The sequence below is a fragment of the Taudactylus pleione genome, unplaced genomic scaffold (genome assembly GCF_031769625.1).
Source record: "Taudactylus pleione unplaced genomic scaffold, aTauple2 ptg000113l, whole genome shotgun sequence".
NCBI classification, from domain to species: Eukaryota; Metazoa; Chordata; class Amphibia; order Anura; family Myobatrachidae; genus Taudactylus; species Taudactylus pleione.
In genome coordinates, this window is record NW_028284515.1 from 14,210,430 (window position 1) to 14,233,471 (window position 23,042).

The window sequence follows — 23,042 nt, forward strand, 5'->3', positions numbered from 1 at the left end:
ATAGGGTGGGTGATTATGTCCGTCTAGCCCGGGATGTCAAACGGCGGTAAGTAAACACTTGCCCCCCCTAAAAACAAACACCATTTTAAACAAAAAGGATAATGGCTTCCATTTTTTCCCACAGATGGGGCGACTTCAAATATCGCCTAAAGCAAAAACTCGCGGACAGGGCTAGGCATGCAAGGGGGACCCACCCCTGTGTCATTGGAGTTGACCGATTTAGAAGAGCTGGCACAGGGGTGTGTGCAGCCTGTGGAGGTGTTTGGCGTGTCCAACATGGATACGGACATGCCAGACTTTGCGGCTCCTCATGTTGTCCCAGGTAAATCTTTGGATGTCATCAACTCTGAAATGTTATTGTGCCAATATGTAGATTCTAATGTGAGGCTTTTCTCTTTTTTCCTAACAGAGACACAGGCGGATGAGTCTGCTCCAGAGGGGAGCCTTGGCCGCCGAATTTCTGCTGGCTCGGCAGGGGAGGAACCAGTACATCCGGCTGAGGACCCTGCAGAAGCCAGTCCAGGGCAATCCCCCTCGCAGGCAGTGTCCCTCCTCACAGAACTCAATTTCAAATCGGATTTCCATACGGAGATTCTGCAGAGGATGGACGCCAGTCTGCTACGGGTGGCTGAGGCCCTGGAGCAAAATGCTGCGGCCAACGTGACCATTGGTCAGGCCCTGGCGGAAAATACCAGGGCCAACATCCGCATCGCCAATGCTCTGGAGCAGCTCATTCGCCAGCACATGGTGGAGCCGACCTCCCTTCCTGCCGGAACATCAGGATCCTCCACCTCTGGCACAACATCAGCCAATCCTCCAAATGTGCCTAGCCCTGTGCCTAGTCCAGAGACCACAACATCTGCCTCTGGACAGGCCAGCCCGATGACATCCCGGACCCGGTCTGGCGCCCTCCCTCCCCCATCCAAACGGGTGAAAAAACGATGACAGCAATGGTGACTTTTCCCACAATCCTTCTGTGCTTGGCTCATATTCCTTTCTGGTCAAAACTTCCCTCTCCTTTCTTGTGAAATGTTTTTAAATTTTTTTTGTATGTTTATGTCAACAGTTATGTTGGGCCAATTTGTTTGATTTTGGGACATATCTTTGGCAAAAAAAGATGTTCCCAAAATTTGTATTTTTTTTTATTTTGTTTGAGCAATAAATTGAAACAAAAAATCTGACATTGGATTGTGAAATTATTGTACAAATGGGTTACATTTAATCCTGGACCAAAAGGCAAAAACTGGGAAAAAAAAATAAAAAAATGGGCTCTTTAAGGAACGTTTAAAAAATCATATAACGAGGCAAATTCAAGAGGCAAAAATAAAATGGTGCGAAAATTAAAACATGATGACATTATTGTTACAATAGGCCCTAACCACCAAATTGAGGGCAAAATAAACCCCCACAAATGTACGCAAATTGATCGTGTCATCCTGACATTAGCAGCTCTGATTTCCACCTGCGTACGGTTTTGTGCTATCCCAAAAAACTGATTTCAAAACACATACCAAGCCGGTTTTCAATCCAACACTAATTGCTTTTCAGCCCTCCCGCGATTAATCGCAACAACATCGTGGAGTCCCGGGACGGAGGAGAAGGCCATCGCCAATGTGGTCGAGTAATCCAGACCCTAAGCTGTGCGAGCATTTTGAAGGGAAAGAGGATCATCCAGTGACGTATGAGTCGGTCCGAACACATTTTACGCTCGCATTTGCTAATGTATGTACGCCCCAAAAACGCCTCGCCACGCCTGCGTTTTTCCATCTCCACCCCCGTCAACACCCAAAAACGCCCTGTTCTGTCAATCACATTTGACATGTCACTTCCTGTACGCTATTTGACGAACGAGACCAAAAAAGCTCGCAATCTGCCGTACGCACATGCGCACTGTTACACCGACGCATGCGCGGTTATTCAACATCGGAACGCAACGAGCGTACTGCTGTTTGCGAGTGGCTCTGAATGAGGGCCATTCTCAACAAACCATACATAAGTGTTTGGCAAAAGTGAGACAGTGGTTTATTGATAATGCCTCCAGGGCAACATCTCCACTTCTATAACCCACACTTTAGTAAATATACCCCATTGTTTTTTTTTGTTTTGTGTTTTGTTGTTCTTTTTTTTTGTTTTAAAGAAAATAAAGATATTTTTTTTAACATATGGAATTTTTAAAACAGGAAGAGACTTTGAATTTGGAGGGATGTAGACTCAGGGGTCTATTTACTAAGCAGTGTGAGGAGACAGAGTGAAAAGTGATAAGGTGCCAGCCAATCAGCTCCCAACTGTCATCTCACAGGCTGTGTTTGAAAAATGACAGTTGGGAGCTGATTGGCTGGCACCTTATCACTTTCTTATCACTTTTCACTCTGTCTCCTAACACTGCTTAGTAAATAGACCCCTAAGGGCCTTATGTAATAGCTTGCGAGATGTAGGCACAGGCGTAATTCCGGCCAGGTTGGTTTCGCCTTTTAAATTATCGTTGCTTTAAAAATAGGTTCTACAGATGTGTCCTCGTACACCTAGCGTCCATATGCCATATGGCGCAAGAAGTCTGCCATGATTCAGCCGCTCCGAGAGGTGTAGCATACTGTCTTTTTCTTAAAATTTTGCATCTTATTTGCATCACAGGCGCAGTCAAGCACTGCTCTAAGGCCCTGATTCAGAGACGGACGCTCTGAAAGAGCGCTCGCTCTGAATCAGGGCGTTTTTTTTTTTATGCGGCCTCCTGGCCGCTCGCATAGCTGTGGGTGACCACCCACAGCTGTTGCGAGCGGCCAGGAAGATGGTCGCGATGGTGAAGAACCATCGCGACCATCGGGCTTGCGACGAGACCCTTTTGTTAGGCTCTCTTGGCCTCAAGCCCCAGAGAGCTTCTGGCTCTAATAGAGCCGGAAGCTCTCCCACTGACATCACTGGTGATGTCAATGGGGCCGCCCACAAACGGCAGGCGTTCGCTTGGGAACGCCTCCGTTTGTGGAGCCACCCCCCCACCACGCCTACAAAACGGGGCGAGCTGTCGATCAACAGCCGCCCCTTTTGTAGTGAGCAACGGAGCGAGAGATTTTCTCTCTCGCTTCGGGGCTTGCGCACACGCAGTGCGGCCGACGCGTGTGCGCAGAGCACCATCGACGCGCTCGCGAGCGCTTAAGTGCGACTTTAACTTCACATGAATTAGTTTTAGACATGTACAAAGTCGCAGATGAAGCACAATGGAACTTGGCGTGAGAAAAAGCTGCAGCCACAGCTCGTGGCACTTCGTATACAGATTCAGACCCATTCGCACACAAATGTACAAATATTGCACATCAAGCTGATTAGTGCAATCAAGCAAAGTAGTTTTGTCACTTCCAGTGGTTTTATTTATGCAAATAAGATGCATTTTGAACAAAAAATCAGTACTCTCGGTGCAGCTGAGTCACGTAGAGAGGGTTTATTTGCTTTATAGAGTGAAGTTTAATGTGCAGAAAGTGGACCATCAAGGTGCACCAGCACAAGACCAAGTGTATGAGGACACATCTGTAACTCACCAAAATAACCTAGGTAGGACTCCTTTATAGAGTGAAGCTTAATGTGCAGAAAGTGGACCATCTAGGTGCACCAGCACAAGACCAAGTGTATGAGGAGTGAGGACACATCTGTAACACACCAAAATAACATAGGTAGGACTCCTTTATAGAGCGAAGCTTAATGTGGACCATCTAAGTGCACCAGCACAAGACCAAGTGAATTAGGACACATCTGTAACTCACCGAAATAACATAGGTAGGACTCCTTTATAGAGTGAAGCTTAATGTGCATAACATGGACCATCTATTTGCACCAGCACAAGACCAAGATGATTTTGTTGTGTAACTAACTAGTGTTGAGGGAGAAAGGGGGTCTTGAGTGCAAACAAGAGAATGTCCCTCTAAAAATGCTATAGTGCATGATATGCTACTCACTAGAGCTGGTATACTGACTGGAGCGAAGGGAACATATAAAAACACAACTTTTTATTTCTATTAGATCATTCTAATGCAATTTATTTATTTTTAACACATACAAACATACAAAGTATAGTCAAGAGAGTGTAACAGTAACACATACTTTATATTATTTACTTTATAACAAACTAAAGACATTGAAGGCACTTCATGAAAAAAAATATAATAATTTAGTTTAAAAAAGTCTAAACCATTCAGGAATACATTAAAGTGGCTTATTGTTATTACTTACATTGTAATCTAACAGTGTAACAAACATTACAATTATATCGTACTTTGCTATCTTGTAATAGTTCATATTATTGGTAAATCTCTTTCTTTGTTAGCATGTACAGTAACTGTAGAGCTAGAGGCACTCAGGACCTGACTCAGACCCGCTCGCTAGGATGCGTTCGCTCGTAGCTGGCCGATTGTCGCTTTTTACGCATGCATACGCATCGCAGTGCGCGAGAGATCAGGAAGCAATCGCTTGTTGAGCATAGACTGCCCAGCAGAGCGAGTGACAGGAGAAGCCGTTTGTGGGTGGTGACAGGGGCTGGCCATTAGAAACGGGGAAGTGGAGCTGCGAACGCAGGCGTGCCTGAGAGTCTTAACAGCATTGCAGAGGCGTGCATAATTAACAGGCAGCGTCATAGTACACGTCACCTGGTTGTATTTCACACTGAAGTGATCGCAGTGCTTGCGGTAGGGTATAGTCAACCTCAAGCGATGCGTTCGCTTCCGATGGTGCCCGATGTACCGATGGTTGCATACACTTCCTGGAGATGACGTGCACAAGTGGGCATCTTAAGACAGGCTGGTGGGTGTCTACATACACAAAGCGATCGCACGCCAAGACATCGTGGCATGCTTATGCCATGCCGTGCGATCGCCGTCTAGCGAGCGGGTCTGAATGAGCTCCTCAGTGTGTAGGAGAGGGACATTTATAAGAACTGTGAGCACAACCTGTTTTATAAATGTAGATGATTTTTGCCTACTGACTTCCCGCTGCTCTAATTTTGCACAGGGTTTTTTGCAAGTGTATTTGTCAGGGCCACATACTGTATAAGACAATAGTTTTTTGCTTTGTACACACACAGGGGCATATGTATTATGAATTGCAACCAGCTCCCAATATCAAATATTCCTTATTGCTGCGATGCGCGGCAATACGGAATCTTTGATCGCAGAAATGTATCAGGTGACCAGCAAGAAGTAAAGTGATTGCATGCGATTCAACGTTAGTCGGTGCTTGTGCAAGCAGACGTCACCGGGGAGGGATCCCACTCCCGAAGGAATCTGCATAAAGTATCCCTTAGGCTACAGTGGCTAACGCCTTTCTGAAGATAGTATTAGCTACCAGGGCCAAGTTGTGCATTCTGGAGCTTGGTAAATTCGGCATTGAACCAGCCCCCATAAAAACCTATGAGGGCTGCTTTTGCGAACGAAAATGGGGGATTGCAGCAGAAATCTCTGATATCAGCTGCGTTCCCCCGTACATATATCCCAGCAGACGGAACGGCTGGGAAGCTCCCAAAAATTGGGTGGTGCTCCTGGCCGCCTCGAAAATCGGCAAGCCCTCCGGCTGGCTGCCTACCCCCAGAACCCTTCCCCCCCCCCCCCCAAACACACACACACACCCTCGCAGCAGAGGGGGTGCAATGATGCAATTCGCACGGTCACACCCCCGCTCCACCCCTAATGTCGGCAAACGGGGATCATGGTCAGTTGGAGATAGCAGATGTTGGTATAAATATCATTTTATGTGCGCAATATAAATATATATATATTTGACCACGTGCCTGGTAAATGCTGACCAACTGCTGAATTTCGTTGATGATGTTTGATATTCTAGCTCCCAAGGATTACGCCTACTGTTTAGGATGAGTTTGGTACATATCACTTAGACAGCTCCTAGCTTTCCTCCTCCTTACAGCAGTGTGCAGAGCGTCTATAACTTGCTGCTTGTTGTTCAGGAGATTGTATTGTGTGAGTTTCATCAGCCTATCAAAGTCACACTCACTGTAAGTAAAGTTTGTCAGATAATAAGGGGACCAGGCTCCCGTAACTTCCACATTCCCGTCCGACAGCTCTTGCGGAGCTCGTGACACCCCTGGAAGAAGATACATTGAATGTAAGAAAGATATGAAACATCCTGCTTGCAAAATATTGTGATTATACAGCCCACTATATAACATTGCAACTAGTGCAAAATATTGTGATTATACAGCCCACTATATAACATTGCAACTAGTGCAAAATAACAAGAGATATGGTAAGAACTTACCTTTGTTATCTCTGTTTCTACGAAGTCCATAGGGTCCACAGGGTTGACCTCGGGGTATAGCTGGATCTGGATCCACGGGCACCACGCAGTTAAAGCTTTGCTGCTCCCAGGATGCACTTGGGTCCGTCCTCCTCTATACCCCGCCCCGGCCACAGGCACCTCAGTTGGTAAGCAGCTAAGGCCGGAGGAGGAGACTAAACAGAGAGAAGGAAGACTGGAACACACAAGAAACCATACTCACAGAAATGGGAGACGGAAAACCGGTGACCAGCCACACAGCCCATTTGAAGCCAGGTGCGTCAGGGCGGGCGCCCTGTGGACCCTATGGACTTCGTAGAAACAGAGATAACAAAGGTAAGTTCTTACCATATCTCTTGTTTTCTACTTCAGGGTCCATAGGGGGTCCACAGGGTTGACCTTGGGGATGTCCCAAAGCAGTTCAACTAAGGGCGGGGACGCTCCTGTGCTGAAAGGAGTACCCGGCGCCCAAAGGATGCATCCTGAGAGGCGAAGGTGTCAAACGCATAAAACCTCAAAAACGTCTGAATTGAAGACCAAGTAGCCGCCTTACACAGCTGAACAGCGGAGGCGCCACGTCTAGCAGCCCAAGAGGGACCCACAGAACGAGTGGAATGAGCCTTAACAGAGGCTGGCACAGGTAAACCCTCCTGCGCATAAGCCTCACAAATAACTGAACGAAGCCAACGGGCTATCGTTTGCTTGTTGGCAGGCCAACCCCTCTTGTGAAAACCAAAGAGAAACAAAGAATCCGACTTCCTAACCGAAGCAGTCCGGTCCACATAGATTCTAAGTGCCCGGACCACATCCAAGGAAGCCTCACCAGCCGAAAGATCAAGTGACTGAAAAGCTGGCACAACAAGTTCCTGATTAATGTGGAACTTTGAAACCACTTTGGGCAAAAACTCAGGACGCGTGCGGAGCACTGCCCTGTCCTGGTGAAAAATCAGAAAAGGAGGGCGACAGGAAAGCGCCCCCAATTCTGAAACCCTCCTGGCCGAAGCAATTGCCAGGAGAAAAATGGTCTTAAACGTCAGCCACTTGAGCTCCACCGACTCAAGCGGCTCAAAAGGAGGACCCTGCAAGACCCTCAGTACCACCGTCAAGTCCCACGGAGCCACCGGAGGCACGAAGGGAGGCTGGATCCTGAGTACACCTTGGAAAAAGGTGTAAACATCTGGCAGTGTAGCAATCCGTCGCTGAAACCACACGGACAAAGCAGACACATGAACCTTCAGAGAGGCCAGGCGTAAGCCGAGGTCCAAACCCGATTGAAGAAATTCCAAGATTCTGGAAACCCGGAACACCTGCGGATCATAGTTTCTGGATTCACACCATTGAAAATAAGTGCGCCACACCCTGTGGTAAATCCGTGCGGAGGCAGGCTTGCGTGCCCTAAGCATGGTACCAATCACTGAACTGGAGAAACCCCTAGACCTCAAGACGGCTGTCTCAAGAGCCACGCCGTCAAAGACAGCCGACCCAGATCCGGGTAAAGGCAGGGCCCCTGAGACAACAGGTCCCAACGCTGAGGAAGAAGGTACGGAGCGTCGATGGAGAGGCACCTCAGATCGGAGTACCAAGGACGTCTGGGCCACGCCGGAGCCACCAGCACGAGCGTGCCGCCGTCCTGCTTGAATTTCCGCAGAACCCGAGGAAGTAAGGATATCGGAGGAAACAGATACGCCAGGTGAAACGTCCATTTCACCGACAGAGCGTCTACCAGACAGGCGCCTGCGTCTCTTGTCCTTGACCCGTAAACGGGCAACTTGTGATTGTGACGGGAGGCCATCAAGTCCAGCTCCGGCAGCCCCCACCTGTCCACGAGTAGCTGAAACACCTCTGGGTGAAGCGACCATTCCCCGGGATGCACATCGTGACGGCTGAGGAAGTCCGCCTCCCAATTGAGGACTCCGGGAATGAAGACTGCCGAGATCGCTGGAACGTGACACTCCGCCCAAGCAAGAATGCGAGACACCTCCGACATTGCTGCCCGACTGCGAGTTCCCCCTTGGTGGTTGATGTACGCCACCGTGGTGGCGTTGTCGGACTGCACCTGAACCGCCCTTCCGTGAAGAGCGGGGCCGGACGACTGCAGGGCCCTGTACACAGCCCGCAGTTCCAGGATGTTGATGGGGAGAAGTGCTTCTTCCGCGGACCAACGACCCTGAAGCGATAATGAGCCGGTCACTGCCCCCCAACCCCGAAGACTGGCATCCGTCGTGAGCAGGACCCAGTCCGGGATCCAAAAGGGGCGCCCCTCGACCAGATGCACCGTCTGAAGCCACCAAGCCAAAGACTGCCGAACCTCCGCGGACAACACCAGCATCTGAGAGCGGATCCGGTGAGGTAACCCGTTCCATTCCGATAGAATCAGCCCCTGCAGGGGCCGGGAATGGAACTGGGCAAATTCCACCATGTCGAATGTCGGCACCATGGACCCCAGAACTCTCATAGCTGAATGGACCGACAGGCGGCAACTGCTCAGGCAACTGTGTATCCGCAGCTGCAGGGAGGAGACCTTCTCTGGAGTCAGGAAAATCCGCTGCTGACGAGAATCCAGCAGGGCTCCCAAATGAACCATCCGCTGTGATGGAATCAGGGAGGACTTCTTCCAGTTTATCAACCACCCGTGTGCTTGAAGACAAGCAATGGTCAGGTGGAGATGTCGAAGAAGCACCTCCGGGGAGCTCGCCAGCAGCAGAAGATCGTCCAGGTACGGCAACAGACGTAGACCCTGACCCCGAAGGTGGGCAGCCATAACCGCCATCACCTTGGTGAACACCCTCGGAGCCGTGGAAAGGCCAAAAGGCAACGCCCGAAATTGGTAGTGATGGTTCAGGATAGCAAACCTCAGATACCGCTGATGTGCCGGTGCTATGGGCACATGGAGATAGGCGTCCTGGATATCGAGGGAGACCATATAATCCCCGGGTTCCATCGCCAGAATGATGGAACGTAACGTTTCCATCCTGAACCTGGGAACTCTGAGGTATCTGTTCAGAGACTTCAAATTCAGGATAGGGCGATGAGAACCATTGGGTTTCTGTACCAGAAACAGAGTAGAATAGTACCCCGTCCCGCGCTGAGACTGCGGAACGGGAACAATGACCCCTGCTTGTAGCAAGGATTCTATAGCTACCTGAATCTGACCAGCTTTGGTCTTGTCCAGAGAAGGACTCGTACAGAAAAACTGGTGGGGCGGCCTGAACCGAAAAGACAGGGCGTACCCCTGAGAGACTACTTCTCGAACCCAGGCATCCGTGGTGGTATTGTGCCAACACTGGGCGAATTGGAGAAGTCGGCCTCCCTCTCTGGGGTCGCCCAGAGAGAGGCCCGTCCCATCAGGCAGCAGGCTTATCCTCCTGCTTGGAAGAAGGGCGCCGAGCACTCCATGCCTGCTTCTTGGGCTTGGGTGCGGCCTTGGTCGCCGAATGTCTCGGGAAGGACTGGCCCTTGGCCTTACCCTGAACCCGAAAGGACCGAAAGGCAGAGCTCCTCACTTTAGCCGGTGCAGAGGCCGAAGGGAGAAAAGCCGACTTGGACTTAGCCAAAGTATCCACTATTCTGTCCAAATCCGGACCAAATAGTAAATCACCATTAAAAGGCAAGGCCTCCAGACCCTTTTTTGAATCTGCATCAGCCCTCCAGGACCTCAGCCACAGGGAGCGCCGAGCAGATACCGCTGCAGCCGACACCCTAGAAGTGAGCAGGCTGGCATCCAAAGACGCTTCCCCAATATAGGAAGCTGCATCCCGCATCTGTCCCACTAACGCTCTCTGGATATCCGGAGCCTCATCAGGAAAGGTATCCTCCAAGGCATTGGCCCATGCCTCAATGGCTTTAGCCACCCAGGAGATAGCCATGGACGGGCGAGCCACCGCCCCGGAAAGAGAATAAATGGACTTTAAACAAGTCTCCACCTTCCTGTCCGTGGGATCCTTCAAAGAGGAGATAGACGGCAATGGCAACGTCGCGCTTTTGATCAAGCGGGTAACGTAGGAATCCACCGCCGGCGGAGTTTCCCATTTCCTGCAATGAGCTTCAGGAAAAGGATAGTTCGCCGCCAACCTCTTCTGTGGATGGAACCTCTTACTAGGTAATTGCCAGGCCGCCGCCATATGATCCGATAATTGATCAGACAGGGGGAACACAGTTGAGGTCACCTTGGCCTTTTTAAAATTAGGAAACTTCGACCTAGGAGCCGGCGCATCATCCTCAACATGTAGGATAGCCCGCACCGCCCTAACTAAGGCTGGAACATTAATGGAGGACTTAGCTTCCACCTCCTGCCCCATGACATCAGAGTCAGAGTCCTCATGGATTTCTCCATCATCTGAGGACACTTCCGAGTCCGACAACTGCGCAGCTAGTGAACTCACAACCGGACGTTTAGACACCCTTGGTGGCACATCACCTTGCAACATAGACTGAAACGCCGAGGATGAAGCCGCCAGACTCTGTACGGAGCTGGATAGAACATCCACCCAAGGCGGAGGAGCCGTCGGAGCAACACTCTGCAAAGGCACTACAGACTGACACGTCCCTGGGGAAGACTGCACATACACAGGCAGTCCCGAGTAAGGACCCACAGTCTGGGCCCCGGGGGAAGACCGCAACATTTGTGGAACCCTCGGGGAATGGGGGATGGTGGGCTGCGGTAACGCCCTAGAAGGGACCGCTGATGGGACCGATAACCGGTCCGCAATAGACGCCAGCACCTGTGAAAACATCGCCCAAGGAGGGTCCTGTGATACAGGGGGGTTGGAGGGGCCCGGTACCAGCTGGCACCGCCCGCACAGACCATCCTGAGATAAGTCCTCCCCATCAACTCCAGCAGCACAGCGTCTGCAGGAAAATAGCACAGGAGCCACAGAGCGCTCAGTCTCCTCATCCGACATGATACCGTAAATACACAAGAAATAGGTATCACCAGAGGAATTACGGTTTTAACACCCGCGCACTCACCAGTATGCGAAACAACAGCCCAGATATGGTACTGTGTAGCACACAACAGTATGTGACTGACCCCACAAATACGTGTTTTATATATGTGAGGGTCTCAGAAAAACGCCCTTCCCCCACACACCTGCCGGGCCGTAGGAGAAGGAAAGGGACAGTTATAAGCTGACAGTAAGGAGAATAAGTCACAGACAGGCAGCACTAGCAATAGTCACATACAATGCAGAAAAGTTATACTCACTGCACCTTCCGCTACAATCAACCGCCCAGATTCAGTGTCTGGGAGGGCTATAGCGCTGTGTACACTGTCCTTTAGCAGGGGAGAGGTACACAGGGGGACCGGTCCACTTGATACCGCCTGGGAGTCTGCGATGTGCCAGTAAAGATGGCCGCCGGAGACCTCAGAGGAGGAGTGGCCGTAAGATAAGAGCAGCTCAGCGACGCCAGACTGCTTGTTGAAAGGCGCGCTGAGCTGAGGGGAGGAGCCGCTAGACAGGGAAGGCTGCCTCCCCTGGCTAGCAATTAACCCCCGGGTTGCCGGTCCCGCTACCAGCCTGATACCCTGGTGGTCTAGCAGACACGCGGGGTATTCCTCAATTGAGGGGGAGCCCGCCGCCGCCGCTAGCGCCTCCGGTCTGTCCCCAGAGACCGGAGGCTCCTGACTGCATTGAAGTATCCGCGGGCCGCCGCACGCGGCGACCCGCGGCTTACCTGATCCCCGTCGCGTCCGGCAGCAGTCAAGGGAGTCCCCAGAGCCCGGCTAGTACAGGCTCTGGGGTCCCGCCGCGATCCCCAGAGCTGTACTGGCGTCGCGGCGCCAGCGGGGAGAAGGAGCGGCAGCGTGGACGTCCTAAAGGACAGTCCGATGCTGCCGCTCTAAAAGTGTAAAAAAAGAAGAAAAAAAAAATAAAAAATTTCTCTTTTAAAATAAAGCTTAGGAGCTGCTCCTGCAGCCCCACTGCGACAGGGTGACCCGACTCCGGCCGGGCACCAACTAAAACAGAGGTGCCTGTGGCCGGGGCGGGGTATAGAGGAGGACGGACCCAAGTGCATCCTGGGAGCAGCAAAGCTTTAACTGCGTGGTGCCCGTGGATCCAGATCCAGCTATACCCCGAGGTCAACCCTGTGGACCCCCTATGGACCCTGAAGTAGAAATTGTGATTATACAGCCCACTATATAACATTGCAACTACTGCAAAACATTGTGATTATACAGCCCACTATGTAACATTGCAACTAGTGCAAAACATTGTGATTATACAGCCCACTATATAACATTGCAACTACTGCAAAACATTGTGATTATACAGCCCACTATGTAACATTGCAACTAGTGCAAAACATTGTGATTATACAGCCCACTATATAACATTGCAACTAGTGCAAAACATTGTGATTATACAGCCCACTATATAACATTTCACCTAGTGCAAAACATTGTGATTATACAGCCCACTATATAACATTGCACTAGTGCAAAACATTGTGATTATACAGCCCACTATATAACACTGCAACTAGTGCAAAACATTGTGATTATACAGCCCAATATATAACATTGCAACTAGTGCAAAACATTGTGATTATACAGCACACTATATAACATTGCAACTACTGCAAAACATTGTGATTATACAGCCCAATATATAACATTGCAACTAGTGCAAAATATTGTGATTATACAGTCCACTATATAACATTTCACCTAGTGCAAAACATTGTGATTATACAGTCCACTATATAACATTTCACCTAGTGCAAAACATTGTGATAATACAGTCCACTATATAACATTGCAACTAGTGCAAAACATTGTGATTATACAGCCCACTATATAACATTGCAACTACTGCAAAACATTGTGATTATACAGCCCACTATGTAACATTGCAACAAGTGCAAAACATTGTGATTATACAGCCCAATATATAACACTGCAACTAGTGCAAAACATTGTGATTATACAGCACACTATATAACATTGCAACTACTGCAAAACATTGTGATTATACAGCCCAATATATAACATTGCAACTAGTGCAAAATATTGTGATTATACAGTCCACTATATAACATTTCACCTAGTGCAAAACATTGTGATTATACAGTCCACTATATAACATTTCACCTAGTGCAAAACATTGTGATTATACAGCACACTATATAACATTGCACTAGTGCAAAACATTGTGATTATACAGCACACTATATAACATTGCAACAAGTGCAAAACCAAAACAAAAAAACACTGAAAGAGTCATTTTAAAACAGAGTATAGAAAATAGTAAAAAAAATATTTTACATTTAGCGCTACATTTTTTTTTTGTCTTCATTGAAATGTTTTCTGATGTCACATCAAATAATGTATAAATAATAAACATACCATTAATATAGCTCCTGAATCAGAGGCGATGTTTGCACAGCTGAGCTATTTATTTTTTTACTGTGCATGCTCCTGAGTCACACAGCGCATGCGTCGGCATTGGATACCGACGGCGATCACGTAGAGAATTTGGACGCAGAGGGATTGACAGACAGTGTGTGTTTCTGGGAAGAACTGGAGAGGGGGTGGCTAGTAAAATGCAGGTGTGTCATGAGCATTTTGTGTGCGTAACGCAGGCGGTGACTGCGTTTGTGTGTTCGCAGCTTCACTGGCCTTGGCGGCTTAGTTTCAACGGACATTCTGAGCAACCACAGGATTGGTGCATCTTTGTAAGAAAGTGCCAGATTATAGATGCAGCCGGTAAGTGGTTTTGTACAATTTTTTTCGGCGACAGCGTCAGCATATATTCGCTGTACTGGTGCATACAAAGAAACAGTTGCGATTTAAATAGCGTTCACCACTGAATAAGGCCCATACTGTAGTTAGCTTAGTAGAATTATATATATATATATATATATATATATATATATATATATATATATGACCAGCACTCTGCTGGCCACATCGGGCCAATACCTTGCCCAAGGTGCACTCCACGTAGGACGATGCCAAACGGTATACAAGAAGCACTATAGGCGACACTCCCGGGACACTCCAAAAAGGTGTAAACAACCGTGTTTATTCAACGTTTCGGGGTTCTGGGACCCCTTCTTCAGGAACACACATGTGTCCCAGGACCCCAAAACATTGAATAAACACGGTTGTTTATACCTTTTTGGAAAGTCCCGGGAGTGCCACCTATATTGCTTCTTGATATACAGTCAGGTCCATAAATATTGGGACATTGACAGAATTTTCAGATTTTGGCCTCTATTCACCACCACAATGGTTTTGAAATGAAACAAACAAGATGTGCTTTAACTGCAGACTTTCAGATTTAATTTGAGGGTAATTACATCCAAATCGGGTGAACGATGTAGGAATTACAACAGTTTCCATATGTGCCTCCCACTTTTTAAGGGGCCAAAAGTAATGGGACTATCAACTCAAAAGCTATTTCATGGACAGGTGTGGGCTATTCCCTCGTTATTTCATTATCAATTAAGCAGGTAAAAGGTCTGGAGTTGATTCTAGGGGTGAAATTTGCATTTGGAATCAGTTGCTGTCAACTCTCAATATGAGATCCAAAGAGCTGTCACTATCAGTGAAGCAAGCCATCATTAGGCTGAAAAATCAAAACAAACCCATCAGAGAGATAGCAAAAACATTAGGTGTGGCCAAATCAACTGTTTGGAACATTCTTAAAAAGAAAGAACGCACCGGAGAGCTCAGCAATATCAAAAGACCCGGAAGACCACGGAAAACAACTGTGGTGGATGACAAAAGAATTATTTCCCTGGTGAAGAAAAACCCCTTCACAACAGTTGGCCAAATCAAGAACACTCTCCAGGAGGTAGATGTACATGTGTCAAAATCAACAATCAAGAGAAGACTTCACAAGAGTGAATATAGAGGGTTCACCACAAGATGCAAACCATTGGTGAGCCACAAAAACAGGAATAGTAGATTAGAGTTTGCCAAACAACATCTAAAAAAGCCATTACAGTTCTGGAACAACATTCTACTGACAGATGAGACAAAGATCAACTTGTACCAGAGTGATGGGAAGAGAAGAGAAGGAAAGGAACTGCTCATGATCCAAAACATACCACCTCATCAGTGAAGCATGGTGGTGGTAGTGTCATGGCGTGGGCATGTATGGCTGCCAATGGAACTGGTTCCCTTGTATTTAATGATGATGTGACTGCTGACAAAAGCAGCAGAATGAATTCTGAAGTGTTTCGGGCAATATTATATGCTCAAATTCAGGCAAATGCTTCAGAACTCATTGGACAGCGCTTCACAGTGCAGATGGACAATGACCCGAAGCATACTGCAAAAGCAACCAAAGAGTTTTTTAAGGCTAAAAAGTGGAATGTTATGCAATGGCCAAGTCAATCCCCTGACCTGAATCCGATTGAGCATGCATTTCACTTGATGAAGACAAAACTGAAGGGAAAATGCCCCAAGAACAAGCAGGAACTGAAGACATTTGCAGTAGAGGCCTTGTAGAGCATCACCAGGGATGAAACCCAGCGTCTGGTGATGTCTATGCGTTCCAGACTTCAGGCTGTAATTGCCTGCAAAGGATTTGCAACAAATTATTAAAAAGTGAAAGTTAGATTTAGGATTGTTTAGCTTGTCCCATTACTTTTGGCCCCTTAAAAAGTGGGAGGCACATATAGAAACCGTTGTAATTCCAACACCGTTCACCTGATTTGGATGTAATAACCCTCAAATTAAATCTGAAAGTCTGCAGTTAAATCACATCTCGTTTGTTTCATTTCAAAGCTATTGTGGTGGTGAATAGAGGACAAAATATGAAAATTCTGTCAATGTCCCAATATTTATGGACCTGACTGTATATACAGTCAGCTGTATAAACAGTTTCTATATGTGCCTCCCACTTTTTAAGGGGCCAAAAGTAATGGGACAAACTAAACAATCCAAAATCTAACTTTCACTTTTTAATACTTTGTTGCAAATCCTTTGCAGGCAAATCCTTTGCAGGCAATTACAGCCTGAAGTCTGGAACACAGACATCACCAGACGCTGGGTTTCATCCCTGATGATGCTCTGCAAGGCCTCTACTGCAAATTTCTTCAGTTCCTGCTTGTTCTTGGGGCATTTTCCCTTCAGTTTTGTCTTTATCAAGTGAAATGCATGCTCAATCGGATTCAGGTCAGGGGATTGACTTGGTCATTGCATAACATTCCACTTTTTAGCCTTAAAAAACTCTTTGGTTGCTTTTGCAGTATGCTTCGGGTCATTGTCCATCTGCACTGTGAAGCGCCGTCCAATGAATTCTGAAGCATTTGACTGAATATGAGCATATAATATTGCCCGAAACACTTCAGAATTCATTCTGCTGCTTTTGTCAGCAGTCACATCATCAATAAATACAAGGGAACCAGTTCCATTGGCAGCCATACATGCCCACGCCATGACACTACCACCACCATGCTTCACTGATGAGGTGGTATGTTTTGGATCATGAGCAGTTCCTTTCCTTGTCCATACTCTTCTCTTCCCATTACTCTGGTACAAGTTGATCTTTGTCTCAGAACTGTAATGGCTTTTTTAGATGTTGGTTGGCAAACTCTAATTCACTCTTGTGAAGTCTTCTCTTGATTGTTGACTTTAACACATATACACCTACCTCACGGAGAGTGTTCTTGATTTGGCCAACTGTTGTGAAGGGGTTTTTCTTCACCAGGGAAATAATTCTTCTGTCATCCACCACAGTTGTTTTCCGTGGTCTTCCGAATCTTTAGGTGTTGCTGAGCTCTCCGGTGCGTTCTTTCTTTTTAAGAATGTTCCAAACAGTTGATTTGGTCACACCTAATGTTTTTGCTATCTCTCTGATGGGTTTGTTTTGATTTTTCAGCCTAATGATGGCTTGCTTCACTGATAGTGACAGCTCTTTGGATCTCATATTGAGAGTCGACAGCAACTGATTCCAAATGCAAATGTCACACCTAGAATCAACTCCAGACCTTTTACCTGCTTAATTGATAATGAAATAACGATGGAATAGCCCACACCTGTTCATGAAATAGCTTTTGAGTTGATAGTCCCATTACTTTTGGCCCCTTAAAAAGTGGGAGGCACATATGGAAACCGTTGTAATTCCTACATCGTTCACCTGACTTGGATGTAATTACCCTCAAATTAAATCTGAAAGTCAGCAGTTAAAGCACATCTTGTTTGTTTCATTTCAAAGCCATTGTGGTGGTGAATAGAGGACAAAATATGAAAATTCTGTCAATGTCCCAATATTTATGGACCTGACTGTATATATATATATATATATTATATATATATATATATCAACAGTATCCAAATAAACTCCAAGAGTAGTGCAGTGCACGTCTCCACACTTCCAGACGTCCAATACAGTGACACATCACACCAGTATAGAGTTGCCTAATCACGCTCCATAGACATAAGAGAGTTATTCACCTCTTACAAATATCTTTATCTCCCTCCCAGTTGTTAATTTCTCGAATATTTTATTAAAATGTTATAAAAAAAAAAAAGAATTTGAAGAATATCTTGTATAATACCATTGCATTGGGCAAAATCCTCAATGGATCTGTAACACTTACGCACAATATATGAAAGCTAAGCATATAATAAAATCACAATAAGATCTTCATACATAAAAGGACAGCGGGTTGCCCCCATAGCAGAATGCAGAAGATATAAGGATTATCAACAAATCTACAGACGTCCCGAGTCACTGCAGAGATGGATTGGTGCTTGCTTAATGTGTGAGCTGTGGACTGGGATGGTAACGGTGATCACAGCTTGTTGGTGTCTATGGTAAGAAAATAACTACTACAGTATTAAATCTAATAAAGCAATGAGACTCAGTGGATACGGTCTAGACTGTATTTGATTAATTAGATATAGAGAAGTGACATGTTTCACACTCTTCTCCCAAGATAAGGAAATTGGCATGTCTAATACTTCTGTAACATTTGTTTTGAAATGTATATTAAGGGAATTAAGTTTAGGTCCCTATATTCTGCATGAGTGTTATGATAAGATATATGGCCTCATGATTAGCCATTCACACCACCAGGGCCGGCAATAGATATCTTGTGGCCCGGCACACATGTTTTTGGGGACCCCTATCCCCTCCTCCCCTCCCAGTAGGAACATTCAATTTTGGCCATTGGCTTATCCCCCGTGCCTCTCCAGCCCTTATCCCCAACTGTGTCTCTCAGCCTTATCTCCCGGTGTTTCTCCAGCCTCATCCTTGCCTGTGTTGCACCAGCCTCACCGCTCCTCTCTCCAGTTTCATCCCCCTATGGCCCATATTCAATTAGTTTCGTACTCACGATAGTTTTCCGCATACCGGACTTTTCGCCTACATCGCGTGTTTTGGACGCAAAAAGTTTTCGTGCACGCCCCCGCTATTTGCCGTATTCAATTCTAAAGGACGCGGAAACGCGTCCTGGCAAAACTCAAACAGGCGAAAAGTGCTGTCAGAGATGGGGAAATCAGCCTCATCTGTTCCGCTGTGTCTCTCAGCCTCATCTGCTCCGCTGTGTCTCTCACCCTCATCCGCCCCACTGTGTCTCTCAGCCTCATCCGCCCCACTGTGTCTCTCAGCCTCATCCGCCCCACTGTTTCTCTTAGCCTCATCCGCTCCACTGTGTCTCTCAGCCTCATCCGCACCACTGTGTCTCTCACCTTTAATCCGCTCCACTGCGTCTCTCAGCCTCATCTGCTCCGCTGTGTCTCTCAGCCTCATCTGCTCCACTGTGTCTTTCAGCCTCATCCGCTCCACTGTGTCTCAGCTTCATTCCCCAGCCCCTGTGTCTGTCAGATTCATTCCCCAGCCCATGTCTCTCATCTTCATTCCCCATCCGTCTCTCAGCATTATTCCCCACTTTTCTCTCAGCAACATTCCTGCCCCCCCGTGTCTCTCAGCCTTATCCACTCCACTGTGTCTCTCAGCCTCATCCGCTCCACTGTGTCTCCTAGCCTCATCCGCTCCACTGTGTCTCTCAGATTAATTCCACACTTTCTGTATCTCTCAGTTTCGTTTCCCAGCCACCGTGTCTCTCATCCTCAACCCAGTCCATGTCTCTGGGTCTCACTCCAGCCCCTGTCTCTCTGAACCTCACACCAGCCCTGTGTCTCTCAGCCTCACACCAGCCCTGTGTCTCTCAGCCTTACTTCACCCCCTCCCCTTGTGGCTTGGGCCTGGCTCCTCTCTGATCCAGCTGCATGACATCAAGGGTGCTGCACTGGCACAAAAAACTTTGTTGTGCTGGGCTGCTGTCCTCCCTCTCTCTGTCTGTGGCTGTGCCCTGCTGAATACAGTAGAGGCAGATACAAGAGGGACACGTGAACTGAGTACCCGAGATTCCTGTCTCCCTTGTACCCCCCCTGTCGCCAGTGCACCCCCCAGCTTGCCTCTCATTACCATCTGCTGGGCTACTTACATTATTTACTGTATGGAAGAACTGCCCCCAGAGTTTCGCTGTACCTTTTGCTCCCTTTATTTGGCCTCAATTTTCCCCTCAACATGTGGCAGAGATCCCCTTATGGGCACTCTCTATATACATCCCAGATCATCCATTAGGCAACCTAGATTGCTACTTATGGCCCAGTCGACACTGAGGGCCTGATTCAGAGCCGGACGCTCTGACAAGAGCGCTCGCTCTGAATCAGGGCCCTCCTACCTATTATTGGAGCGGCCTCCTGGCCGCTCGCATAGCTGTGGGTGACCACCCACAGCTTATGCGAGCGGCCAAAAAGATGGTCGCGATGGTCAAGACCATCGCGACCATCGGGCTTGCGACGAGACCCTGCGGTAGGGTCTCGCTGACGCAAGCCCAGGAGTGCTTTTGGCTCTATCAGAGCCAAAAGCACTCCCACTGACATCACTAGAGATGTCAGTGGGGCCGGCCCCAGACGGTAGGCATTCCCATGGGAACGCCTCCGTCTGGGCAGCAACGCCCACCAAAGGGGACGTGCTGTCCTTTGGTGCGAGACCCATAGCGACGGCTTGGCCGTCGCTATTCAGGTCTCGCGCATGCGCACGACGGAGCTCCCTCCATCGTGCGCATGCGAACTAGGGCACCATCGACCCACTTGTGAGCACTCAGCGCTCGCGAGCGGGTCTGAATCAGGCCCTGAGTACAGAGCCAGATTAAGGAGGCAAAGTACAGGCCGTGCCAGATACCCTGCTAGCTAGATGCAGGAACCGTGGGGCAGCGACGGTGCCGCCCACAGGGTACTGCAGAGCGCAGTCGCTGCCCCAGCACTGCTGTGATGCCCCAAGTTACAGCTCTGGCATTTGAAATCTATTGTATCTACTATACATAAATGACAAACACAGCTAATCCTTGGCCGATATCAGACATGTGAGCAGTAACTCAGGGCCCGATTCATGTTTGTATGCAATGGCGATGTTCACGCAACTGTGCGGTTTTCGACCAACTGCGCATGCACCGCGATCGCAGTGCACCCGTGTCAAGGTGCTTTTGCAAAGTCACTCACAGTGAGGATATAGTCGCAAAGTGATTTACAGAAAGGGACCTCTTGGAGGTTTCAATGGGGAATGGTTTGAAAAACACATGTGTGTCATGGCTATTTTCAGAGTGTCTATCTGCTGTCAGCTGCGATCGTGTACGTAGTGAAACATGGCGCCTGTCACACTACTGCCACTGCCAGTCTAGGGCTACCCTAGCAGTCGATGTTCGTCATTCGTGCATATAGTCTGCTATGTGTGCGCAGTTGCAAATCAGTTTGCGATGGTGCAGGTAGACGTCTATCTTATTTTGTGGGCGCCAACTTCACTTGCTAAGATTATCAGTTCTAAGGGCTAAGAAAATCGCAATCGCAAATTGCGTACAAACATGAATTTGGCCTTCAGTACGATATAATACTTATCCACAGTAAATCTGTTCTCAATAGGAAATTAGTATGAGCTGATAATTCGTGAACAGCAGGTTCAACATCAGACGGGGCCGTGAAAACCACATACCTGGCTCTTTACATTCTTTGAAGGTGTCATTCACGAGAGGGAAGTGAAGCACTATGGGAGCGTTAGGGTTGTCTTCATCATTAAAAATATAGCACTCTTTGTGTTTCTTTCTGTCCTCCTCACTCAGCGATACTTTAGGGAATCCGATGCCCTGCGTTGTACAGTAAGTACAGGTCTGCTCCATACTCTGCAGATGGAAAGCAGGGTGAGAATATTTCACTTTCAGCAACTGTCCTCATTTCTTTCTCAAGAAGTTTTTATATCAAAGTCTCATTTATTGCATAATGTCCCTGATAATTAAGGCATGGTAAAATCACGTGCAAGGCTTTTGTTTTAATCCCATAACTGACTAGCTGTAGGGATTAAATCCATTTTTTTGTTTGTTTGTTTTAAATGTTAAAATTTTTATTAATAGACATATTATGTTCTCTTTTACTGCTCCTCTCAACCTAATTACCTTTCCAAATAGAAATAGTGCAGATAGTGACCATTGTTTATTCCCTTACAAGAAAGTGGTATATAAACACAGTGATGCTGAGACAACACAGGTTCAAAAGGCGAGGAGGAAGGCATAGTAATTAAAGAGGCACAATATTACTCCACACTGGGCTTGTTTCCGAAAATAGTCATTCAGGGTGGTACACGGTGAGAGCATACCGTCAGTCATTCAGGATGGAACACAGTGAGAGTATACAGTCAGTCATTCAGGGTGGTACACGGTGAAAGTATACAGTCATTCAGGATGGAACACAGTGAGAGTATACAGTCAGTCATTCAGGGTGGTACACGGTGAGAGCATACAGTCAGTCATTCAGGATGGAACACAGTGAGAGTATACAGTCAGTCATTCAGGGTGGTACACGGTGAGAGCATACAGTCAGTCATTCAGGATGGAACACAGTGAGAGTATACAGTCAGTCATTCAGGGTGCTACACGGTGAGAGCATACAGTCAGTCATTCAGGGTGGTACACGGTGAGAGCATACAGTCAGTTATTCAGGGTGACAGCATACAGTCAGATATTCAGGGTTCTACACAGTGAGAGTATACAGTCAGTTATTCAGGGTGGTATGCAGTGAGAGAGTACAGTCAGTCATTCAGGGTGGAACACGGTGAGAGCATACAGTCAGTTATTCAGGATGAAAAACAGTGAGAGTATACATTCAGTTTATCAGGATGGAACATGGTGAGAGCATACAGTCAGTTTTTCAGGATAGAAAACAGTGAGAACATACAGTCAGTTATTCAGGATGGAATACAGTGCGAGCATACAGTCAGTTATTCATGGTGGAACACGGTGAGAGCATACACATTCAGGATGGAACACTAGGCCTGATTCAGAGCCGCTCGTAAACGGGCGCTCGTTCGCTCCGAGCGATGTTCGCACATCTGCGCATGCGTATGGGTTGTAATGCGTATGCGCCAACCAGTCAGTGCGGTCGGAAATCGTGTGTTCGCAAAATAGCGAATGCCTGCTAATTTGAGTGACAGAATGAGGCGTTTGTGGGTGGTAACGGGAAGGTGCTTGAAAACGGGGAGTGGAGATCCGAACGCAGGTGTGCCAAACGGTCAAAACGGGCGTTTTAAGGGTGTGCATAATTAACAAAGCAGCATCATCGACCACGTCACTTGGTTGTCTTTTAGCCTGAACTGCTCGCATGATTGCGGTAGGAAAATGCTACCACAAGAATAGCGAGCAGTTCATACGCCTTTCGATGTACTCGATTAATCTAATAAATAGCGGAGATGACGTATGATGCGAGCGGCCAAGGGGCGTCTTTACAAAATAGCGAGCGCATGTTTCGTTCACTCGCTCAGACA

General features: G+C 47.5%; 1 protein-coding gene across 1 annotated transcript in view; it reads right to left on the reverse strand.

Moving 5' to 3' along the window:
• Positions 1-5,687: 5,687 nt before the first annotated feature.
• LOC148525112 (cytosolic phospholipase A2 delta-like) overlaps positions 5,688-23,042 on the reverse strand; it is a 111,035-nt gene continuing 93,680 nt past the window's right edge. Inside the window, exons 19-20 of the mRNA XM_088471331.1 lie at positions 21,222-21,408; positions 5,688-6,078 (exon numbers count right to left, since the gene is read on the reverse strand). Of these exons, the coding sequence (XP_088327457.1) occupies positions 5,837-6,078; positions 21,222-21,408 (429 nt within the window). The 3' untranslated portion in view covers positions 5,688-5,836. The remainder of the gene's footprint in view (positions 6,079-21,221; positions 21,409-23,042) is intronic.